General features: G+C 39.4%; 3 protein-coding genes across 15 annotated transcripts in view; 2 read left to right on the top strand and 1 right to left on the bottom strand.

Annotated features, from left to right (window-relative positions):
• LOC121587838 (pseudouridine-metabolizing bifunctional protein C1861.05) overlaps positions 1-26,415 on the bottom strand; it is a 187,875-nt gene that overhangs the window by 93,569 nt on the left and 67,891 nt on the right. The gene's annotated exons all lie outside the window — the stretch shown is intronic.
• LOC121587837 overlaps positions 1-26,415 on the top strand; it is a 127,783-nt gene that overhangs the window by 49,118 nt on the left and 52,250 nt on the right. For all 11 annotated transcript variants that reach the window (XR_006004118.1, XR_006004115.1, XR_006004116.1 and 8 more), the window contains 2 exons: positions 18,002-18,092; positions 21,937-22,202. The gene's annotated coding sequence lies outside the window, so the exon portion shown is untranslated. The remainder of the gene's footprint in view (positions 1-18,001; positions 18,093-21,936; positions 22,203-26,415) is intronic.
• On the top strand, positions 20,440-21,623 carry LOC121587844 (chymotrypsin-2-like). Its single transcript, XM_041905055.1, has 3 exons — positions 20,440-20,553; positions 20,623-21,041; positions 21,236-21,623. Exons 1-3 carry the CDS (start codon positions 20,496-20,498, stop codon positions 21,545-21,547), a joined length of 789 nt encoding a protein of 262 aa, XP_041760989.1. The 5' UTR covers positions 20,440-20,495; the 3' UTR covers positions 21,548-21,623.

Here is a 26,415-nt window from a genome sequence, read left to right as displayed (position 1 = left end):
GTGGAAAAGTGTAAGGATTCAAGCGAAAGGAAATACAAATCGTTTGTGCAGAGTGGAATGGTTGAAGTGAACTATAGCTTCGCATCCAACTTCCCCTTTTGTTTGTACATTGTCCAACACGGTTCGGTGAATATTTTTTTTCTTTAGCACATTTTCTTCCCCTACAACCAGTCAAACATCTAGTTATCGATGTTGCGAACAGAGCACTTGTATCATGGTCGTAGTGTGTCAGTAGCTTTAAGCAACACCAAAAACCCAGACCAAAACAAAGGCCACTTAGATGTTTTCGTGCTGGTAGATAAGAAAAGTGCTTAAGAATGCTCGATGGTTCACTTCCTGGTACCTTGTGCTAGGAGCTTTAGCCTTGGTTTGTCGTATGCTTTTGTGCGGCCCTAACCAAAAAAAAAATCTGGAAACGTACGCAAAGTAAAGGGAAGTGTTTTCGTTCTTGCTTGTAGTGAAAAACAAGACGAAAGAGCAGTGGTTCTATCAAAACCACAAAAAGTTCTCAGCCTCTTCATAGAGATGAAGGGGCTTAGTTTTTCGGCATATAGCATCGTAAATTTCAAAGAAACTTTTTCTCATCTTGAGAAAAAAAAACTTCTATGTCCTTGTCTGTTTTTTCCGCTATGATTGAACACACAGGTTTACTTTTCTCTCGCAGAAACTATAATTTTTGTTTATTATTTTTATAACACCTTTTACCCGTTATCAAAGAACGGAAGTTTATTGGGATAAATTATGTCTATAGCACACTCAGTTTATTCCTTAACATCGTTTTATGAAAAGTGATACAAGTGTTTAATAATTTAAAAATGATTGTGTCAGTAAATTTGTAAAGCAAAAAAGCACTCATCTATTTGGCAACTTAACTATTAATATTTGGATTAATTGTGGAATACAATAGTACTTCAAACCCAATTTCATATTATTCTACGTTAGAATGAGTCTATATTCATTTGATAAAAACAACCAGTTTTTCTAAAACAGGTAGTTTGTGTGTTACATATGCTAACCATATCTCTTACCAACCTTGCACCGACGTTCCATCCACTATGCAGTATGGAAAATTTTGTCAATTCACACACCATATACGACTGAAAAAATCCTGCTCCTGCTAAAAAGTATTACTGTAATCTTTCAACAAAAGCTCTTTTCTAGCAAACTTGATCCTGCTAGCGATTGTCGGGGATTGCTTCACACTAATTAAAAATGTCCCTGTACTATGTGAGCTACGAAATATCTTCAGTGTTTGTGCAAAACGAGCAATATTTGGCTAGGGGATTTTGTTTTTTTTAATTGTTTTTTTTTTTTACATTGCACGGAACATATTGATGCAGCGTCAATTGCTGTCTAAAAGTTGGCTAAACGACAGCTTTGTAGATGTGTAAAAATTTGGCTAGTCTGCTTGAGTTTATTGCTTCTTTTAGGGAAAAAACAACATAAGAGACAGAGCAACACAATATGAAATGAAACATGAGTTTAAATAAATTAAATTAAAGAGCAATGTAACAAGAATCCTCGCCGAATGTTTACAGCACACGTGATCTAGGTGCATTTGGTTTCATTTTCTTTTTTCATCGCACTTTACGCTACTTGTGATATGATTTTCATAACACTCTACAAAAACTTTTGCTTGGATGACACACCCAACAACTTGACAAAAATTTGCAAACTCACCCAATGTGACCTGAACCGGTGCAAAAACGTAACGCTCATTGGTGATGTATGTACGGTACAACTTTCGAGCCGATGTCGAAAGCTTGTCTAAAAGTCCTAAGCGTAACTAAGCACCCCTGAAAACGAATGGACGTGCCGTGAGCGTTCGAGGTTGGTACACACGGGCAACGAATGCAAAAAACGAGCGAAACTTTTGCCCTGCAGCAATTTTTGCCCATGCGAATGTACAGAGTGGAAATTGTACGCCTTTGCGCATTCAATGTACGCCACCAGAGAACGGTTGTAAAGTTGTATTGGAAGAATTGAGCAAAAAAAAAAGGATCAAACGTACGTATTGTTACGATTACAGTGGCGAGGAAATCACACGTTTCCAGTCCAAAACTGTACCTAGCCGAGACACGAATGAATACTCCGACTAACGTGTTGGGTAGATTCATTTTGTAACCAACTTTACAAGGGTGCTATTGAACAACTTGCAGGGAAGAAAAAGTGTAACGACACTGGCGTGTACACTGCCAATCAAATATGCCGTTCCAACATGTTGGCAGTCAATCAGAAATGAGATCACATAACAACGTGCAGGAATACTATTTCCTCAATCCGAAAACTTTTCCTGGAATTCGGTGTTTCTTATGAGTGTGAGCGAAAGTCAAGAATTTAGGCGAAAGTTCGTCCCTTTTTTCATGTAGCAAAACGTTTAAACTGCAACAGAATACTACAAAATACTACCAGCTGTATTAAATTTTAAGCGTGCGATACTTAAATGTCAATTTTTTAGCCAGTTTCTGTTTGTTCTTATTTGTTTCAAATATTTTCACTACTTTATAAGTTACATTTATAAAAACAAAACATCAAGTTTTGTAAATTGTTTTCAAGAATGTGTACTCCTGGCTTATTGGCTAATAGACGGTGTTTTTTGAAACTATTTTAAATGTATGCTCTGCTATATTATATCTTACTCATAAATTCAAATAAAGAAATAGCAAACAGGAACACAAGATATCTTTAAAACATGCCCAGTTGAGCCAGAAGCCCTATAATTACTTTACGTGACATAAAAATATAATATCGGTATACTACAACTAAATTAATGAACAGCCTCAAGAAGTTTAACACTTAAGGTACTGTAAATGACTCAATATACAATCATTGATTCAATGATGTTCTTAATTAACCATAACGTCAGGTGATTTCTAACAAAAAACTAAACACAAATGAATACGAGCGTATTACTCTATGTGTCACAAACTTGTTTTAACGATTATTTCTCCGAATAAACTGTGGATAAGGAAAGATACCCATGACCCAGCGAGACGAAACAAATCTCAGCTAAACGGAGAAACGAACCGTAAGGTCAGAGATCCGAAGCGATTTCAATTAAAAATTATAATGTACTGTGAATAGAATTTAAGTGCAAATCGTTTCTGTCTCAACTTTTTTTTTGTTCCTAATTCACATCCAATTTATGCTAAACATAACCTTTCGGTAAGCCCTGCAAAAACCAACAAAACCTGTAGCAGTTGAGGTTTGCACTGTAAACGACATAATCATTTTTGTTAAGTTTATACTAAATGTCAAAAAAGGTGGAAACCAAAACCGTTTTCTACCGTTTCCTTGGAAAAACAGAAAAAAGGTTCGCGCATAAATTAATTAACATTAGAACCTTTTTCTATTGCACCTGAGCTCGTTAAAATGGTACAATTCGATGAATATTATTTTCCCACGCCTTCCAAAGTTTCTGCGAGACGGGGCTTGTTGGCAAAATGGTAAATGAGAGAGTAGTAGGTAAGAAGTCATTTCCTTTTAAATGGCACTAAAATTGAAACCAAATAAAAATACAACATAATTACAAAAAAAAAAACCGTAAAAAAGCAGAAACAGCCTAGTGTTTTTATTAAAAAATCATAATCGCTTATGGAAGATCATTCGTCTCTATTTTTAACCACACAAATATATGTCACGTAGACTAATAAGATATCTGCAAACAGTGATTGAGATGGTTGGATGTTCAATAGCAAATATTGTATCGACCGAGCAGCACTGACGACATCGTACAACGAACCAGGCGGCTCCATGTAGCTTTATAAATAGCGTAGCGACCAATATCGTTCAATAGTAGAGAGGGTTTATCCTATGCTTACTGATGATGTTGTACATTTTCCGGAAATGAAGTGACGAAAGTAACAAAAACTACAGCAAAAAAGTCATTGTTGAGTTCAGCGTACTATCGTTTGGGTATCTTCTCTGACATGTTTCTTTTTTCTTTTCGGTTCAGTACACAACATTTTTTGGAGAGCTTGGCAAAGATGTAATATCAATAAGAGTGAAACTTTGTAGGGTTTTTCTCTGTTACGTCAGTGTGTCTTTTTTTTGTTTGTATCGTGTCCTCGTAGCGAAAAGAGGATTGAGATTTTATGAAGAATATCAAGTAGTTTCATCAGAATTTCATCATCACCAAATTGTGCGATGTAACAGCTTCACTATAGCTTGTAGTGCTTCATTTTGCTTTTTCGTATATTGTTCTTTTCTACGAGGTTTTAGTATTGAGAATAAAACAATATTTATTATCATTCTAACAATGTTAGGGAAACAAACGCACAATTTAGCAACATTAAATGATTTATTAAATAAGTTATCAGCTTACAAAAAACAAAGAATGTTGTGAACAACGGTCATCGGCCAATTACTAGTTTCTAGTTTTAATTATTATTAGTATTATAATTATTTTTATTATTTCTTATTCCTTATGATGTACTCGCGGAATAAACAGCAAAAAGTAAGCATAGTCATCACCAACAACAGCTTATAATCATCATATCAGTTTCATGGTTAAAAATATATATTTCAGCTAAATGGTACTCCACCCACCGTTGTGTAAACTTTGTGCCAGTGTAGTTAGTTTCATTTCCAGTGGGGATTGATGTAGGTTGCCCGAGAGTTTATTAACGACGTGCAAAAAAGGTGCAAAAAGGGCTGAAAGCTAAAACCTGTGAAACCCACCTTACCTCTTGCTATACATAGCAAGCCATCATAGTAGATCCCAGGAAGGGGCTATGGCAATGCGGGCTCCCAAAACGCAGCAGCAACCTACCCATGACCAAGCGATCTAATTATAATCGAAAGCCATTCATTTTCTTTAGCTGATATTATAATGACGACAGGCAACGGCTGGTCAGGTTAATCAGAACATGAACTTTGTGCAACCATTCTCCCCACCTTGGCTTAGTGTGAGTAAATATGAATGGAAAACCGATACACAGCCAATGTGTGCGATGATGGTAAGAATGTGGGTGTTAGCTTAATTATACGTGCGTACATGTGGTCACCTTTCGCAACCACGAGACACCAAGCGTAGCGGAGCACATTTTATGATTAACCATAACGGGCGTAAACTTCCTACTTATCCATCCAGGCCTACCTGGGTGTATTATTGTACGGCTGGTAGCGTATGCGTGTGAACCGGAACACGCTGCTATGCCTAACACCACACTATAATCTATGCTCTAGCAATAATAATCACTTGCAGACGGGTGGCAAGGTTACGTGAAACTATAATCCGATCCGCGTTGATAAGATCGCTGCCGAGGATAGTGTTGGTCGGTTTAGTGGTGTCGTGGTAGAGAGTCGCCATGGGTGGGTCGTGTGCTTTCCAGGTGTATATGAATTAAACAGACGCCTTTGTTTATTAAGGCTTCCTCGGTACAGCCACGATAGAAGCGCATCCATCCCGGTCCACAGGGTCGCTGTAATTGTATCCTTCCGATGCGCTATTGCCCTGTTTGGGACAGTGTGTATCACATCCTTTCGAAAGGGTCGTTGGATGATGAGGAAATAACTGGGTATTTCGTGTGGAGCACTGATATGCACAACATATATTTGTTCCCTCCGGGCATGTGAATTAATGAATGAATGTGTTAAATGCCTGAACAAAGAGATAATGGTAGAATAAAAATGGCTAAAGGAGTCACAAAAACAGTTCATACCTTAACAGACCATGGCTACATTTTACCATCTTCTTCTTCTTCTTCTTTGCTCAACAACCGATGCCGGTCAAGGCCTACCAACCCACTTGTGGGGTTGGCTTTCAGTGACTTATTGATTTCCCCCCATAGCAGGATAGTCAGTCCTACGTATGGCGGCACGGTCTATTTGGGGCTTGAACCCATGACGGGCATGTTATTAAGTCGTACGAGTTGACGACTGTACCATGAGACCGGCTACATTTTACCATCAATGGTAACAAATAAATGCGATTTGAAGAATAATAAATAACATGTAATTTAATTACATATTATTAAATATTCCAGAAAAACCAAACAATGATATATACCAGCGATGTCAAACTCATTTGACTACGTGGGCCAACATGTTGCGTAAAATATTAGTACATGCCGCTAGCTAGTAGCTTTTTTACCTTTTGGACACCAAGTGTCTTGAATGATTCCTTGACAATTAAAAAGAGTAATCTATAAAAACCACATACAGTATGTGTCAGTTAATTCTGGATGATAACGATTGCATTAATTTGAAGTTTAAACACCGGTTGATTCATTAAAAAAAAGTTTAACATTTAATTTTTTTTCTAGCACGGTGAAATAATATATAATAATATAGATATAATGAGGTAAATTGGTCGTATGTTGATTGTAAGTTAGGATTTATCCTCTGGAACGCAAAAAGACTTCAGTTACCGATTTTGCCTAAGAATTACTCTACTCTACTCTACCCTTTTCTTGAGTAAAGTCAGTACAGTTACAGTTTCTCTTGAGAAAGAATGAGGAAGGAAAGAGAGAACGAGAACGACATGTGCTACGCCGCTTATCGCATTGAAGCAAAAGAGTGATAACAATCGCCCGAGAAATTGTCGCTCTCATCGCTCTCTTGCTATGCGCTACGTGCTCACTTGAAAAACTGTGTCGTCAGGCCAGCGGTCAAAGTGTTAAAGAAAGAAATTGATGCACCATATTTACTGAAGAGGTATACGCTCCAGAGCGCGCACAAAGAAATAGAAACCACAATTTCGCTCCCAACCACAATTTTTTATTGGTCAGTTATTGTTCAATTAGATATAAATACGTTGAACAGAAATAAATTGAAAAAATTAGGTAAAGAAGATTTTTTACTACTTTGTAACAATTTTACTAAACAAAAACAAAGTATCAAAAACAAAGTAATTGAATGCTCGTTTTCAGCAAAATACACAGTTTTGTATTTTTTTCGTTTTTTAAATTCTTTAGAAAGAGATGATGACAAACTAGATGAAGATTTATGACAAACTATTTTAGTTAAAAAAGCAATAAACTAAAATACCTAATTTAAAAGAAATCTGATCAATTATTTAGTTAACTGTTAGATGCCCCAGTTCCTGTATATGTAGAATCGATTTAATCGATTTCCAACCGGACCTACTTTCAAGTTACAAGGACTGTCTAAAAGACTGCGGGGAGCTAATAGTTTATTCAGCAGATTCAACAATCTGCAAGTGAAAAAAATCGTGAAATTCATCAAAATTCGGTTACAATTTCAATTCCAGATAAATTCTCAACCACACCACATACACCTGGTGTTTTCCCTTACCTCAATGCATATATGCACATGCAATAACTAATACTATAAACACACTTATTTATATACTCAAATCCAATCATCCCTACAATTTGGAGCTCGATAGCAATAAATTCCATCTTAATTCTCGTATTCCGGCATTCAACACATATCAAACCGGTTGACATAATAAAGGCGAATAATGTCCTGTAAAACGTTTTAAAATTTATCATCACATCTGTCGTTGTGTGCAAATCGCATCGTATAGATAGTATCACTTCATTCCCATCTATGCTTGGCACAGGCGCGATCGAAAGAGTCATCTTAAAGATCAAAACACCGAGCTCGCAACAGTAGAATTCGATTTGCGGGCTCAGCACGTCTGTGCTTTAAACCCATGCAGTACCCGTAAGAACATGTGAGCGTAAAGGAAAAATCCGCATCCGTTTGGTAGCTGTGCTGCTGCTGCTGCTGCTACACCGTAACTGCTTAGAAATGCCAACCCGCATAAACGGACCGGGCCCTTAATCCACTTTACAGCCCTCTCGGGAGCGGTAACTTTTCTGCCGTTCCCAGCATGAAATAGTCGACGACGCTGTACACTGTGTGTATGTGTACCTGCGTGGATAAGTGTTTCCTGCGTGAGGAGTTTTCTTACCCGTTTATTCCATTTCGCTTTTCTTCCATCAAAAATATGGCCCAAATCTCGCTACTTTTTTAGTACGTAGTGCTGTTTGCATGCTACACCCCACCGTTTGCATTCTACTGAGATACTTCAGATGTGCGTTTTTATCGCAAAAGAAAAATCAAAATTTCAGTACCATTTTTCCTCTCATCTGACCGATGGTTTACGGCACAATGTACTCGAGGTCAACTCTCTTTTTCCAAGCAGTGTGTCGGTGACGCAGATTCAAATACTAAAACTTACTAATACTTCCAGGTGATACTCTGAGCAAGCATAACAATACAAGAACAGGAAAGCAAAAGGAATGAATAAACCAAATTGCAAACAATTCCGCACACACCACGATCGACAAAAAAAGGCATATTTTCTGTTTTCGTTGACGAATGAATTGTCGAATCGATTCTTGACAACACTTAGCACGAGTGTGCTGATTCATGGGATGGAACAAAACAACCACCGTCTAAATTCGAACTCGGTATCTCTGAAGATGCGCTGAAACGAAATTGGAGTGTCTCGGAGTAAGCATTTGGACGAAAAATTAGAATACAGCTCTCAAATTCTTCCCTCGCTGGCAGTACTGCTATTTTTCCTTGTAGCCCTCATGTGCGACTTTGAACAGCAAAAAAAGGATCTTAGTGTACATGCAAATGTTAGAGGTCAATGTTCGCTACATGAACAAAAAATACAAAACAATCGTTGACTTAGTTGCACAAAGAGATAACTAGACATGCTTAATGGTGCATGTAAACTGATAGATGGAATGTCTAGCCATAGTGACAGTTAAATGAAAATGAAAATTTATTGTAGCATCGTATGGTAGAGGATATGCAAATTGTTAAACTAATTAAACTAGTTAAACTAATTGTTTAAGTTAACTAAACACATAAAGTAATAAATGAAATTAAATATTGCAAAAAATATAGGAGACATGGTGGGTTTAAGCTTAAATACAAGTAATTCAAATTCATCTGTGCAAAATCCTTTAAATAAAGCTAGTTTTAATATAAAATCCTAACATATACGCTTCATCCCTAAAGGTAATACATCACTATTCTGTTCAACTAAACCTTCCTACAGAGAACGGCAAAACAAATTGCCCACTACTTACAATTAACAATTTTACAACAAATTTAGAGTTTTTGAAACATTGTTCGTTATATACTTATGAATGTGAGGTACCAAAAGATAACAAAAATGAGGAGTCTCCACTGATAAGTTTTTTTTTCACAAAATCGATGAAAATCACTCTGACAAAATTGTGTTTTTTTGTTTGTGATGTTTGTGGCCACACATCACATTGTGTATATCACAATGTTTATGTATTTCAGCCTGGAGAAAGAAAAGGGACTCTTTTCACTGTTATTCACCAATACTCACTCATTCGATGTCAAACAGCACCCGAAACAGCTGTATTGCAATTTCATAAAAAGTATCACAATCACATTCAAAACGTAAGCTACCACAGAAGAGACCTTAACCGTATCCTTTAACATATAGGTACATTTTTCATGATTCTCCCTAACAATCTTCTTCCAATATATTGTGCTCGTCTGTTTGACAAATTCGCTTTGCTGAACGACGAAATGGCATTACATTCCGTGTCAAAGTAATACCATTTTCAGCACGGTAAACAAGCAAATTTCACATTGACGAAGCGCACGGCGCTGTATGAGACGTTAACGAACTCTATTGCTTTCCCGAAAAATTGGAAGGCTTTGTGCGAGCACAAAACAAGATTGTGCACGGAGGGGAAGGAACTCGAGTAAAGTTCAATTTGCTCAACAACCGATGGGTCGACAACAGTGCGACAAATACTCAATAAGCTGATGCGTTAACAAGAGGTGAATCCGTTTCCTTGGCAGCGCGTGTTGCAACGCACCACGAAATGATAAACAAGGTCAGCTCGATTCAGTCAAGCGTAGAGAGACACCTGTTCATGGAAGAAGAAACCATAAAACACCTTAAGCTTCGCTGGACCAAAAAAGACTCAAAACGCAACACACTGAACAAGTCTTGTGATCCAATGGAAGCGATTATAAATGACAGGTCTATTTTTCTCTTGTGAAATTTCATCCCCACTCTTCCCGTACTGTAGAAAGCTATCCCATTTGCGCATCCACTTGAACGCTGAATCCTGGCAGATGGATGGGGTTGCCATACGTTATTCTTTGTAAAGAGGAAAGTAAAGCCTGTTGGCAAGATACCGTAGTCGAGCATGGCCGGAATGCTCTTATTTGTTGCTTCCTGGAAGCTGTAAAGGGAACATCTCCTGAACCTTCCAAAATGTTGTTAGCAACCAGATTTCTTATGCTCCTCAGTTTCGAAAATGTACTTTAATTGAAAAGAAAGGCCGGCACACTGTTTGGAGCATCCGTAGAACGATTGTTAATAATATTTTCCCGTACTGATAGGATAAGCAAAACCGTTCCTTTTCATACGAAAGTAATGGTGGCACGTTATCAAAGCTAGTAGATGCTTTAGTTAGAAAGCCCAAGAATGTGGTTGCGAAAAGTGCTTCAAATGATTTATTAAGCGCCAAAACAAGCAACCCAGTTCAAGTACCGACCATGATTAAAATTGTGCAACCGTGCCGTGAAAAGGAGAGAATATATTTACACCATCGAGCATAGTTCCTCGTTTGCAGTATAACAAAGCGAAAAATCAAACACAACTTTAAATGCTGTACTGGGCAATGTAAACTCTGTGTGTAAGAGTGCAGTGTTATGGGAAATTGTGTAAGAAAAAAGCAATTGTGTTTCTCTTTCATAAACGATATTTTACAATGTAATAAACACACATATTCCGAATGACACGTTAATAATTACACGACATAAATAGCACGATTTAACAAACTATGTTATGAATTAAAATCCATACCAAGCATTATATTTTCTTTTCGGGAGGAACAGCCCGTTCGTATAACGCCCCCATTCTGTTAAGCTTTAAATATTTACTCTAACAAATTCAATATTTCAGAAAATGGGCCTCCCATTGATAAACATAAGAAATTAATATGAATCACAAAACAAGAGAAATACATAAATAAACATTCTCAATTGTGGGGGCTTTTACGATATCAGCCAGCTGTTTTATATGAAGTTTGACATTCGGCGGCTGAAATCAGGTCAACACTGCATATAAAACTACACACATAACACACATATAGTGCTCACACATAACATACTTTCAGCTCGAAAATAAAAAAATGCCCCTCATTCAATCACTTAAAGTTGGTAGGCGAAGTAGACGACAAAAAAAAACTCCACGGAGAGCTTCTAGTACATTATGTGGATGGATAATTATGCATCGGCCGAACACTTGGAATGCTACACTTGAAATGGTTAAATCGGCTTTATAAGTACGGGCGCACTTCGCTAGAATGACCTAACCTTGAATGGTCGCCAATTATGGGATATTAATTGCTTTCCATTGACAGGGAGCGGAATGGCCCAATCCTCTATTCTCCACACGTGCCGCTGCACGTTTGATGATGTGTGGCCATCGATTATGTTGCCGCATTCCGCAATCGTGGGAGGACGACTATATGTTTGTCCTAGCACTCCATTACTAAATGCGAATGCACGCTTGTACACTGCGATTCATCCGGACTGCGGTTTGCTAATGAAGCGTTTATCATTTCTGCCTCGTCACAGCAGTAGCGGATATGGTGTGTATGTGTAACAGCTTGCTCCAAAGTTAGTCTACAAACTCTGATTCTGTCTGCAGGTTTATGATGTTTCTGGGTGGAAGAGAGCTCTAGCAGTATGCGTCCAAACCGTTTCCGATAATGACAGAACACAATATCCAAATCAGCCCACTCGACGATACTGGCAAATGGTAAACCGCCGTATTTACCGATATCGTTTCGGCTACAATGTTAATCCGGTACAATATATGCTGAGCTTGGAAAATAAAGCCCACTCTAATTGACGAGCCCATGTGTTTGCGTAGGTGCTTACGGCGCAAGACACACATACATACACACGCACACTGATGAGGTGTGTACAAGGGGCGGGAGACGAAAAAAATCCTTTCCTATCATTCAGATCGTCGACAGTCACCATTACAAACGTTAATCGACTCCCCCACCTGCCTGCCAATCGCGACGCATTATCAACACATATACCCCTCGCCCCCTTCCACCACTATCATCGCTCGCTCAGCTAAACAAAGCTCCACGCTCAGCCGGTATCATACGTTCTGGGGAAAAGTAAATGTCAATCAAGTCCTTTTTTACCCCCGGCACGGCATCCGCTTGTGTGCTCTACTCAATCAACGATTCCGACGGTATGAAGATAGCCTTTACTCCACACAACGAACGTTAATGGTGGCCCATAAAACCCGATTGCTTGTCCATCGGAATCTGCCGGCGCCGGGGTGCGCATTGGAAGTGCGAGGATGTGCGTGCATTTACATGCCCTATTGGAGCATTGGTCCTTAGTCTGTGTTTGATGGTGTTGTTGGTTGTTCGGAATTCAGAAATAGAAATGTCGGTACCGGGACCGGAGCTCACGTACCCGTGATTAGGATTGCGTTTATGTTCAGGCATAAAATCATCCAAAATCATCGTTAGTTAAAAAGGTCCCAGCGGTTGGTGTCACGACGGTAGCAACATGTATAAATCGTATTGATTAGACTGTCAATGTGACATCTAAAGTGTTTGCGTTACATTTTGTTCCCAGTGCCACCAGCCGGAGTGAAGGTTTTGTGAGAGGTGTTTCAAGAGGGGTTGCATATCAAACGGAGATCAGAACTCCTCAAAGTAAGATCGTTTTCTACAATGTCCCACAAAATTGATGTGAAATTGATCGTATCTATGGGTGGTCATGAATTATTAATGACATATTGATAAACATCGGGACGATCCCGGTGCTGTCTTCGACTCGCACGGCTCAATAACATACCCGTTGTCGGTTCAAGCCTCGGATGGACCGTAGTAAGGACTATCTATACGGCTACGTGGTTCCTAATAAACCTACAAAGCATGACCGCGTGGATCGGTAATAACGATGCAAATAGAATGCGTCACAAAATCGTGTCATGCAAAATGCGTCCAAAATAAGATAAACAGACTATTATAATCGACACATTATCAGTGGTTTCCAGGATTGACACCAGGATTGACACAGTGTGGGTGAGATTTAAAAGTTGTATGGCATGAATTATCATAATTAATATCAGTAATTAGTGTGTTATCTTCTGATATAACGTATACAACATTAAAATATACAATAATACTAACATAATTAAATTAAAGAACAAAACGTTACAGTATTCTTACTTACGCCTACTAATCACCAAAGTATACTTATCGGTATTGCATCGCCGAGGTATGCTTCTCGGTAATGAACGAACAAAAAAGAAAAGAAAAATTAGTAACACCTCGTTACCGACCGCACATTGTAAGGTCGGTCGCAACTTTTCAACATAAAGACGGTGTCCAAACAGGATGGAATAAACCAGTGAACAGTACCGAGAATGGTTTCAAATCACGAAACACATCCACGAAAGAAAAATGCAGTCGATGGTCACATTACAGATTACATTCCCTATAAATGCCTAATGAGCCTAAAATAAAGCTACTACCAACTACCATACACCTTTGTTAGAAGTACATTTTTTGCAAGTTTTTCATTACCACATCCTTGCAGCTAAGTAAAAAAAACCCGAAGAAATATTTAAACTCAATCATCAGTATCGTGCATGTGTATATATATATGTATATATATGTACAATATATGCCCCAGAACAAAACCACGTGTACCATTCGTGCATCCTTGAGCCAATTACTACGCGCACTGCTGTTTGAAGTATATGAACATTACAACAAAGCTCTAACAAAGGGATAGAAAGCTCTTAAAAGCGTGCAGCTAAATATCAAACGCTGCCAAGGATACTATTCTACCCAGTGACTGTAATAGGGTCTTGGGAACGGGCGCAAAACGGGTCGCGAGAAATAGCACAGAACGCTAGCGCTCTGAGAAATTGATTGTAGGCCTGCGCTCAAATTGCAGCCAAGCACGCGCTGACGGAACCCAGGATCCCACACCACAGCCACTTTAATGGGAAGTTTCATATAACTGGTCCAGGGTAGGGATATTGGTCCGTTCCTCTTTCCCGGTGGCTTCGCGTTCGTGTGACTTGATTGAGTAACCATAAATTCGAAGCGTTTAATTGGCCGCGTTGCTTGGTGCGATAAGAATCAATTGTGCGAACGCTTCGGAAGTGGGAGCCATTTCAAAGTTGCTCTTTCATTCGCTATCAATAAAGAGGTTAATTTATGCCAAATAATAACGACGAGGAAACACACATAATGGGCCGTTCGCAGTAAGGATATTTTGATCAAACTTTAATATGCTATTGTGTAATAGTTATGCTGAGTTACGTAAATTGAGTAAAGTGAGAAGTGCGTCAGCAGCAGTGCGTTAAGCAAATTAGTATGGCTACGTGGATTGAACAATTCAATTTAACCTCCAACCATCCTACCTGTGCCCTTTAGTCGAGCTTTGGTGATGCACAAAAAACCTATCAAATTTAGCATTAGTTGGAGGAATAGAGCCCCGGGGATGACAAACGACCGATTGAATTATTTATATTAAATCTAAATGCGCCGACTCAAGGCACTGAATAATTCAATTCGCAGGCCCCACAACCTGAACATTCGTAATATATTTGACCACATTTATTATCCCCAAAAGACTAACTGATGTAGAAACAAGCAAAAAATGGTTTCATATATGATTCATTTGGAAAGTTTTAGACACATTCAGGCATATATTTAGACGTATAGGATGGTAAGGCAGTGTCTGCCTATGTGTATAATAAACTTTAGCGCGTGAAACTATGTTCAAATTAAAAACTTTCATTACAACTCACGAAATTGAAACGACAAGCACAGATTGAGGTTTAGATAGCATATTTCGCATAGTTTTATTTTAAAAAGCAATCTCTTTCCAACTGTACTGCCAACTATAACCGCTTTCCGGTAAAGCATCACCCTGCTTAAATGAATATATTATTCATGGTTGACCAAACCCTAACTTCATTACATTTGCCGCACATATCCGTGCTGCCCAGCTCCGGAGCATGATCCTTTCGGTTCATTAGAGAAGCTTCAACTGATGGCCTGTTTTCTCTGCCACCTAAATTCACCTCACCGCGTGAGTGATAACGAAGGTGTGATGTGAACGGAAGGATAACACATTAAAAATACCCGACCCAAGATTCGAGAACCAGAACGAGATTCCGAGCAGCAATGCCTGATACCGGTCACATACGGAACACGTTGTTGTTGTTGGAAAGTCAGTGTATAGCAGTGAGGATCGTTTTAAATAATTTAATTACAAGCCCCCTCTTACTCTTTCCGCCTATCATCAGGTATAGTGTTTCGAGGGAAATGTACAGGTTTAACTCTTTAATGTCTAATGCTTAAGTAAATAGAAATCTAAAAAAGGGGTACACTTTCGACTATTCTACTTCTCTGATTTCAACAGGTTGGAAAGGCAAACTACGAAGGTTTTTATTTAGATTTCATACACAATATTCACTCTTCACTGTTTTAGAGACCCCAAACGGTAGTCTATTTATTCATTCAAATGCAACGCTTAACAAACGAAGATCGGAACGTCTACAGAAGTATTGCTGTGTGGATGCAGACTTGAATTACATAAAACGCAGCATCTTATCTTACTCAATCACGCTTAGAGCCTACCTGACCAACCATTAGCAAAACATTATGAAAATCTCACACCACCCCGAACGATGTGGACGAAGGACCCTGCTATCCATCTCATTAAAGCACCGATTAAACTACCATCTATGGGGGATGGGAAATATGTTTTTGTAGATTTCAAATGATTTCACGCGTTTTATGTGGGTAATGAAACATATAACGCGCTTCCATTTGTTGTCTGAAACGTTGCGAAGGGTTAGGTTGGAAGATCTAAAAACTGTTATAAAATCCATCGAGTGTTAAAACGCCCATATTCTCCGCCCGCCACTCCCTAGTTACTTCTTCTCAGTCCCGTTAATTGAATCTTATGGTTAGGGCTTAAAGTTAACCACCATCGTAAGCTGCATGATTTGTGGCCAATAATTTTAAAGTTCGACTTAACTCCACACCATCGGGGACTTATCTCTTACCGTCGCTGGACAGAGTTGTGGAATGGATTCTTTATCTCAGCCATTCTCGCCTGTAGGACACGCCCTGCCACCCAGTGAGATGAGATATTTCGACAAAAGCAAATTCCATGCCCGGGGCAGGATAGATGAAATGGGGAAAATTAATGATACTTCAAGAACTTTGACTCAGCGCACGAATCGATTGTTCCTCCAGTAATCCAGTCCCCCGAAACAAAAGTAACAAAAGGTCAAGGTGAACATCTTTACCCGCCAAGTGCCTAGTGGAAATAAAGAAGACATCGTGCTGGTGGAAGCGCAAGGGTCAGATAATATTTGGCAAAGCCAAGCTTCGTGGCAGGGTTCAAAATCATGAAATCAAACAAAGTCCCGCTGGCGCGATGCCATCTTTAGATCGTAAAGAGTATTGAATGGTTTTAGCCTGACTCGCGTGTAAGTAATAGTGTTGAACAACATTGCTATATGTTAAAGTAAATTGGTTGTAATTTCGTTTCCAATAGGTTTAGAAACTCAACGCAGTTCGTTTTGAATAGTTTTACTGAAAAATGTTATCCAAACATCCAACAGCCATAACATGTGTACACTTATAATATGCCTATCATTGTTTTCTTTTTTTCTTGGCAATTTACTCGTTTGAACCAGAAATAACACATAATCTTTCGCTTTTACACGAGATGCCATAAAAACAATCAAAGTCAAAATGATTTCGACTTTAAGTCGACCACGAATGTATCTTACTGGAGGTGGAACTTCAAAGCGCTATTCTGGCAGGGTGTACATTGTTGGCGCTTGAGGCAACATTGTAACATCGATTCCCTTCTCTTATTACAGTATTTACGATACCTTTACAGCCTGGGCTTATATTTTTTGTGTCGTTTCGAAGAATCCATAAAATTGTACTTTTCTGTCTGGCCTATTTGTTGCGGGCTTTAGTATGCTGAGTGAAGCACTCGCCATGGCCAACTAATAGCACGAAAGAGTAATTCCATGTGGTGGTTATCCGGTATATATGTATCCCGTACCATTTCGGTTTAGCTTGGTTGGGAATTGATGATAATCATCACGAACAACACTCATCGTCCAAAGAGTAGGAAGCTCGAAGATGGAAAACTGCAGGCACATAAATTTGATCCACAAAACCGTACTAAAAATCGCACCAACAATTCCTTGCACCCAAATAACGAATTGAACAACAAATATTCTTGATCCATTTTCTCACTCCCCAAAGACTTGGCGAATAAGAAATAAGGCGACCCATGGAATGGGACGCATGTTTACAGTAATCCACTCTCGTTAAATTTCCAGCACATCCTTTAGGGAAATCAGTCAGTAGTCCAGATACGAGACATGGGGGTGTATACCGAACACCACGATGGATCCATAACACCGAAAATACACAATCTTCAATCACTCGCGAATAACGATCCAAAGCTTCCAAAAATGAACAAAAAAGAACGTGAATCAAAGCAGCACCAACGGGAAATAAAAGACCCAAACATCCATCAGCAAGCTCAAGGGGCTCCGGTTGGGACGATAAATGTGGTGATAATTACGCTGTGTTACGTCTTTTTTCGGCCCAGCAAACGAGCAGATAGGTCGTTCCGCCCGACCGGACGATCGCATAAGGCAGGGAAACTGGCAAAATCGCCACTACCAATTGCTGCATAATGGGAGCGAGCAACGAGTCTCAGGCATAAAATTTTAATTCCTCCTCTTATTGGTGTACCCGCCATAAAATGTTCATAAATATGTATCATACACTCAAGTACATGCCTTTGGCTTGATCTAAAAGTCATGCGAATTCATTGAGTAGCGACACGATACAATATAGCAGTATTGATATTTATCAAAAAGATAGTTGTGATATTCAGCACCGTTCGAACAAACAATTTAAGCGATTCATGATTTACCGAATATACTATTTAAAAATATATCATTCTTTATAAATTTCAGAATCCTTGCAAGCTCACCAAAACCACGATTTGAAATCCCCCGAATGGCGCACGATACGGACCGCCAGCAAGGACGGAACGTTTTCGTGAAAGTAAGTAAACATTTTAATAATTTAGTTGTTTCATTTGTTGGCGCCAGCACTTTCAAATTTTTAAAACTCAATAACATTGATACCAAACATAATGTAAACTATAAACAAAAAAGCAGAAGATATCAAACATAATTATTTTCAGAGATATATGGTTGAACAAGAAATGTTTAATACTTCACACATTTGTGTTCTAACGTCAATATTCTAACACTATTCAAAAATACCATCAAGCAATACGGCCTGTCCCGTAAACAGTGTATAAGCAGAAATTATCATAAGACTTATCGTTAGAACATATTTTACTCGAATTTTCTCGTTTTCGATTTTCGAATGTTTTATTTGTTTGAAATAATTTATTTTCTTTGTTTTACCTTTTAATTAAATTCTCTTTGTGATCAGACCTGAAACAAGAAGTGTTTTTTTAATTGGAGAATGGATAGTTAAGGTGTTCCTTTCATGATTATTGCAACAGTAACATCGAAAGTGCTGTAAATTGCATATTATATACAGGGTTTACCAGTCCAATAAACAACTGTCCACTTGTTTATAGCAATAGTCGTTTTGAATAGACACCGCTGTCTACCACTTGCTCACACGTCAGATGTTGTAAGCTACTCTGACCAATTCAATAACACAATTTTCGCTTTCGATTAGCAACTGTCAATTCGGCACAGTTTGTTTTGTTGGGACAAATTTTGTAAAAACCAAACATTTTCAAACACGTTTCTTTTATTCAAGCAATATGCAGTATAAACCATACATTTCAATAAATCAAAACATTAATTTTGTTAATTATACAACGACCACAAGAAACCGTGCCGAATCCGACCGTTGTGCAATCGAAGGCGAAAATTGTCTTATTGAATTGGACAGAGTAGCTTACACCATCTGACGTGTGAGGAAGTGTTAGACAGCGGTGTTTATTTAAAACGACTATTGTTATAAACAAGTGGACCGTTGTTTATTGGACTGGTAAACCCTGTAAATCATGTTGTCTACATTTTACTTCGCCGTGTATTGTCAACAACCGTTTTATTACTTACTTATCTGGTGCTACAACCGCTTTGCGATCTTAGTCAGGAGTGTCCGAAACCGCACATGGTCTCGTCTGCCTTCGTATGCCAATCCGTTATCCTGGCCAAAATGGTGGACGCCTCATTGCCATCTTGCCACCTCAATTTGGACCTACCACGCCTCCCCCCCCCCCTGTCCTTGTGGACGACATAAAAAGTCTTCACGGGTTGGGTCGTCCGTTTCCATCCGTATAACATGGCCAATCCACCAGAGCCCTATGTGAGTATCGGTACTATATCAGTACGATATAGTCCCAGCTTCGTCCGTTAAGACAGGTTCTTTGAGGTGAACAGCTATCTTAGACCGTGTAATGGCCGGTTCACGGTCAGCATCCTTGCGCACAGCTCAGCTTCGACACTATTGTTGGTGCTGATATTTGACGCAAGATATGTGAAATCTTGGTCGATACTTTCACCTATTCGTATGTAACTCTACGTATATTTGAATTTGTTGGTTGGCTGGTGTTGCCACGTTCAGTTTGGACTTTGCCTTGTTTACATGCTATCCAAGGTTCTCTGCCGCCTTATCGATTCCTTGGTAGGCTTCGGCTACATAGGAGATGTGTCAGTGATGTCTTTATAATCAGGGTATGCCAGAATCTAGAATCACCTATAGAAGATGGTTCCCGAAGTCTCCACCCTCAAGTCCCGGATGGCCCTCTTTAGCGCCAGGTTGAATAAGAGACAAGCAAGCCCGTCCCCTGGCGCAGACCTTTGGTGATAGCAAAAGGCCCTATGAGTTTTTCATCCACCTTCACCTGATAAATGACGTTGGTCATAATCATTCTAACTAGCCTTATTAGTTCATTCTAACCTTATCACCGTTTGATTGGGGTGTCTATAATTCTTCGCATCTTCCTAAATGATAATACTGAAGGCTCATAAAACACCTAACATTGCCAGATACGACCTAAAAAAATGCTGGCATATAGGTTAATCACTCGCCTACTGTCTGAAGCTACTGCTGGGTCACTTATCAGCAAGTAACAACAATTGATAGCAGATAGCTAGATTTGGATTACAGCGTAAAATTTTGACATTACGATAAATCGACCAGATCAAAGCAAGAGCATTACGGTGCCGACGATTCCATTTCCGGTGGCTATAAAACGCATAAGCTAGGGCCTGTGAGTGACGTTGAGCACGAGTTTGTTCATTTCATTTTCGCATCGCAATTGTTGCAATTGTGCGTGCAATAAACGTATTGAGATTATCGCTATCTGCTCGCGACCCTATCTATCGAACTCTATATACGTGCTGGTATATATTTGTGACACCTGTCTGGTGGATTTTCCACCCGTACGTAACGCCATAAAGCATTCGGTTAGGAATGATTAGAGTGACAGCATTCACATGTGCACTGCTTGTTGGGCTGGTGGCCGCAAGTCGTAAGTATACCGCGACTATGAAATTTGAACGTTTCGCTCAATCAATTTTCTCGTCTGTCAATCGTGCAGCTGTCTTACCGGCCAGTGGTTCCAAAGGTGGTCGAATTGTTGGAGGATATGATGCTACCGAGGGACAGTTCCCGCACCAGGTGTCTCTGAGACGCCCACCAAACTTCCACTTCTGTGGTGGTTCCATCATTGGACCACGATGGATTATCTCAGCAACACACTGTACTATTGGAATGGAACCGGCCAACCTGAACGTGTACGTGGGCAGTGTAAAGCTTGCGTCGGGCGGAGTATATTACCGTACGATGCGAATTGTAAACCATCCGCTCTACGACCCAGGTACGATTGAGAATGACATCAGTTTGATACAGACTGTACAGCCGATTGTGTTCAATGAGCACACGCAACCGATCGGTTTAGCATCAACGAATGTGATTTCCGCAACGGGAGCCTCCATTTCTGGTTGGGGCAGATCGAATGTAAGTAATCATGGGTGCCAGTGCTACAGAACGGTGCGAATGTGCGTTGATATTCGAGATCACCGTTCCTGAATCACAAATTTTAAATTAGTTTCAAACTGGTTTTCATCCAATACAGATTATCTAGCGGATTCCGAATGCACTTCATTTTCGATTAAAAATATGCTTTCCATCGAAAATCTCTTCAATTCTAGACCATGGACAGTGGCGCAGCTGAAGTTCTGGACAACTTGCAATACATGAACGTAAACATACTCACAATGGAAGAATGTCGGGCTGAACGTCCTGGCTCGGGTAACATCTTTGACAGCGTGATCTGTGTCTCCAGTCCATTCGGCCAAGGAGCATGTTCCGGTGACTCTGGTGGACCATTGATTTACGACGGAATGTTGCACGGCATCGCATCCTTTGTTCGCGTACCCTGCGCTACCGACGTTTCGGATGTATACGAACGAGTCTATTCACATTTATCGTGGATTGCATCGGTCACACTGTGGTTGAGATAGAAGCAAATGAAGTACTTCAAACGTGTAGTTGGGAAGAAGATATTCCGTGGTTAATAAATAACTTTACCCAAACGAACTCACAACAAGGCGGATACAAACCATTCAAAGCCTTGTCACAGATTCGATTTTTTTCCGAATAATTTTCGAACAGAAAACACTCCGGAAACTGAATGTGAAGCATTAAACATGAGGTTGCTATTAAACATTCTTCCACCTAAGCTTAAAATGCTTCACACTACGTTTTAAAACATACTTATCGTTATTGCTTAAGCGTTATTGCCTGCCTATTTTATTACATTCCTTTTCCTACATTCTATGACAGCGAAGCGCTTGGTATTGATTGAATTTTTTTAAACATTCCTGTTTCTGCGTTTCTCCCCTCGTTGCAGTGACGTTCGTCCTCAAAATGCCCCCAAGTCCTGGCCGAAGGACCAGTTCATGGTTCAGAAGTGAATATCCAACGTATCAGAGCGGTAAGGGGCCAAGCCGAGGGACATTCCAGTGGACGGAGGTTAGGTCCTCGAGCCGGATCCAACACAAATCAGCCCTTTTCGTAATTGACAAAGGAATACGAGACTACGGCAAGGATCGCTAAGCGAACCTGGAATAAAGCCAACAAACAACAATAACTACAACAATATTAACAAAAAAGAAGGTAAGACAGCTATTTTCTCTCGCCAGGTACGCAATGATGGAGGGCAATCCGCCCACATCAATCTATAAATAAAGTGACTGATACTAGAAAGGACACATCGCGCATGGTCGCACATCGCGAGTCTGTACCATCATGTGCAGCTTCAAAGGTCCATTTTTTACAAATGCGATTCTTTACAATCGTTGAGCACAAACACATTGATGAAAACAGAAAACAATATTTGAGAAAATCCTTCAAATTTTATTTCTTTTTTCGAGACATGGATATTTTTACAAGCAATTGAAAATACAATACAATTTGAAAAGATGTAGAAACATAAAAAGGGCCTTAATATTATTCACAAGGATACAAGACATTTGCATGTGACATAAGGTATGGTGCTCCCAGTCCACCAGCAAATGTCTGCAGATATCCGTACCGAGTCGTTATCAAAATATTCCAATTTCTAACAGTACCGCAAACGAGGCACCTGTTGCCATCAGGTTCGTAATGACAGCCATAACAATAATCATCATTGTAATTACCGAGGGCTAGATTCTAGCATTAAGACCTAACTAAATCTTATTCATGGTGTGAAGAGTACATTCAAACTTCAATTATCTCATCATCTTTTACACGTCGATGATAACCAAGGAAATTTATTATGAATGATGACTTAGTGCCCTGTAAAAAAGAAAAGTTTACTAACCATTTTTTTAAACACTCACAACTAGATTGCTAATCTTTGACTGAAAGTATTCGCATACAGTTTTGGGGTTTTGTGCTGAATGATTGAACTTCCTGAACATAACGTCCCAAAAATAAAACTAATCACGAAAAAGGAAGTTTGCAATAAAAACTCTCTCATTTCATCGCACCTATCTGGACCTTTAACGGTCTCGGGTGAAGCGTTCGTGTCATTCATGGTGCAAATCCCTTCCAACCGAACGGATGATTAATGTGGTTGCACTGAAAGCAGAACGATTACGGATCCTTAAGTTTGCGTCTGTTCGTGCCACCCAATCACTTGGTCATAAAACGAATCCGATCATTGAGCATCCATCTATTCCATCGGGACGCAATCGCGGCTATTGAGCGATTGTTCGGTTCGTTTCCAGTCATTACTTACGATTTACAATAGTTCGTTCACTTCACTGTGTATAGCGATGAATGCATCCTTGCAAAAGTTTATTAACACACCATGGGAAAGAACAAGGTCACAAGATACTGTTGTAAAATGTAAGAATTTGGAGTGTTTCAATATATTTTATTTATATCCTTGCTGTACTTATTTTTACAACATTCCATGGAGATTTAAAAATAAAGATGCATTATTTTTAAAACACGCTCTTTTGGACGTAGCGCTTTAAAGATAAGAGATAGCCACGAGTCGAGAAATATGCACTTAGATCTTATAAATCCTCTTCATATTATTTTTCGCCGAACCTGGAGTGCAATGCCATCCTTTATGGGCCTGCGATTGATTGATATCCCGAAAGCATGCGGGACAACTGTCGGCGTTTCGACGATAATCGACAGCACAGTGACTGGCAGGACAGCAAGAAGAAGAAATAAAATAAACCGATAGGGCAATCGCAAGAAAGACAAGGGCACACTGATAGCGAAAGGGTGAAACGAATCGAAAAAGTTGAAATGAATCACTAATGGCTTTATAGTAGAAACTTTATTTTTCCCTCTTGCATGCATACTCTAAGGCTCGGTTCAAGCACATGGTGAAAGCTTTTGTCAAGCGTAAAGTGGAAATGCATCGTGGGAGTGTGCTAAGGGTCGGAAGAGAAAATCTCTTCACTTTGACCACTTCAAAAACAGCTCTATCGGATGGTAGTGTAAAACCATAAATTCTTCCTGAACAACATTGGAGGAGGAGTGAGCAGCAAAGTGCAAGGAGAAGAGCGGCACAAATATCGACAAAGAAGAGATTTTCTTCCAACAATGGAGCAAAACGTGTGCGGAAACGGCAGACCCTTGCAGGGTTTCACTGTCTTTAGTTCCTTTTGCACGACTCCCGGATGCGAATGATGAAGCATAGAACGTCGAGAAAACTATCAACTGCAGGCGGAATATGTTCGAGGAAAAGCTTTATCCTTTTTTTTGCTATATAGAACTGTGTCATTGTACCATTCTGTAGCGGTACGGTTCGGTATGGTTACATGAATTCGGCAGGAAAAAAGTCGAATGATAGTTTGCCTTACTAAGTTTTCCTGTGCAAAAGCTTCTTATCGACGAATCGATTTTGGGAACCGTTTGTTAGCGAAAGATCCACTGCCACCGTAAAAACAACCGGCCAGCAAGCGACAAGCTCTGCTCGACAAAGCTCTTGCTGCTGATCGGATGTGTGGAAAATTATCAACGGAAATCGTTTACAGCTCGTGCACAAATATACGATGTCACAATTTCGTCTTCGTTCAATATCATTCCGCACATTGATAGTGTAGCTCAAAAAAAAGAACCTATGCTAGCTCTACCTAAGCATAGCGACGGGTTTGTGAGTGCTGTAACCAAAATCCTAAAATGCAGACTAGATCGTTTGACTATTAACATGAAACTCAAGCAATGGTCTTGGCAATACATGAGCAACCGGAAACCGGAGGTATGTTAAGCGGTTTGCACATGGTTGTAGAGTAAGTTGAAAATTTTACACCTCGCCAGCGAGATTATGAGGATACTATATTTTACTAACCAAAAATGTTTTTTTACAACAATGGGGCCCCTTCACGATTCTAGTCAGCTTTTTGTATGGAGTTTGACAGTTGGAGGCTGAAATCATATCAACACACCATACAAAACCACACACAAAACTAGCTTGCTATTTTCAACCTAGATTATTTTAGCCTCAAAGCTAGTATTAGATTCGACTACCTGCTCAATCAAATTCAAAATCCTAAATAGTCTCATGTTTTTCATAACCGAATTTGAAGTCTCTTTGACAGGACAGGACAGGGCAGTCACTTTTTGACAGGACGGCTGAAAACTTTTTCTCAAGCAGACTTTTTCGTAGCTTGACAAATACACAAAACATTCTTAAAATCTTCATTCAGAAGCAGAAGCGCTAAAAATCAGCCTTCTAAACACACATATCTTGGGATAAGCCCTCCTGTATACTATACCCACTTTGATAGCTACAATGCTACAATGCAAATAGCTGACAGGCTGTAAATTCAGCTTACGAACTTAAAACGGAAAGGGCCCCAATGTCAACATACCCAAAAACTATTATTCGGTTTTGTTTTGTTTTTTTTTATTAAAAACACCTGATTACTCGTTTCATCAAACAATGTGTTACGTGGGATTACCCTTTAATAACGCGACGATAGCAATATGCATTATGATTGTGTTTAATGATTTGAAGGAGATTCATTAAAATATACCATAAGCATCAAGCATTTAGCAGGCTGATTTTTAAAAAATATAATGTATTAAACTTTCCAAAAGTCCCTTCTACGATTAACTTTACTTGATCATTCTGAGAGTCTGACATCATATTATGCGTTCCACTGAAAAAAGCATTTGCTTAATCCAAAATCGAACATAGTTGACTTTGACTCTAATTCTAACTACGCTAACATTTCGAGTAAAGTATGTAGTGGAGAACGAACCGATCTATAACTTTACAATTTTATCACATCACAACGCAACGCAAAGCTCAACACCAACAAAATGCATTTGTCTTTTAAGCGTTTGGTTTCTACAAATTTGCCATTGTTGTGGTTGGATTGCATCCTGCTACCAATTTGCACCCAGCAGTTCCAATAAACTGAGCACAAATGGATTGCGGTTGGATTGAAAAGCTGTCCCAACATGATAGCAATGCGGCTCTTGTTATCGCGCAAGGTACATCGCAGATACAACTAAAGTTACCTCACAAGCTGACATTTTACGACCCTACAGTAATCCGTCCCAGGCCAACCACGATAGCATCGACAACCTAAACATGTTATTTTACCAAACCAGCAGTAGCAGCAGAAAACGCTGTAAAATCGTTGCATTCTAAACATCCTTTCACAATGAGATAAACATGGTGGTACGCCAGATGCGTGGTGGTACCGTAATGGGGTGCTGATACGCCTGTCAAACACACTACAGTTTTAGTAAATTATGGACACTATGGAGCGTGATAGTGGTGCTTTTATGTTGATTGCTTTGCTAAGTGTTGCTAGGATGCTAAGCTTAACGTTATGTTTGATCATCCGAGTCAAAGAAATGTAGCAAATGG

Source organism: Anopheles merus, chromosome 2R, assembly GCF_017562075.2.
Source record: "Anopheles merus strain MAF chromosome 2R, AmerM5.1, whole genome shotgun sequence".
In the NCBI taxonomy this organism is placed as follows: Eukaryota; Metazoa; Arthropoda; class Insecta; order Diptera; family Culicidae; genus Anopheles; species Anopheles merus.
This window is presented reverse-complemented; position numbering and strand designations above follow the sequence as displayed.

What these genes read in the sequence shown, in the direction of transcription:
- LOC121587844 (XM_041905055.1), top strand. Translation starts at nt 20,496, where the DNA reads ATGATTAGAGTGACAGCATTCACATGTGCACTGCTTGTTGGGCTGGTG. An exon ending in TGGGCTGGTGGCCGCAAGTC is followed by an intron (nt 20,554 to 20,622) that starts GTAAGTATACCG and finishes TCAATCGTGCAG; the next exon opens with CTGTCTTACCGGCCAGTGGT. An exon ending in CTGGTTGGGGCAGATCGAAT is followed by an intron (nt 21,042 to 21,235) that starts GTAAGTAATCAT and finishes CTTCAATTCTAG; the next exon opens with ACCATGGACAGTGGCGCAGC.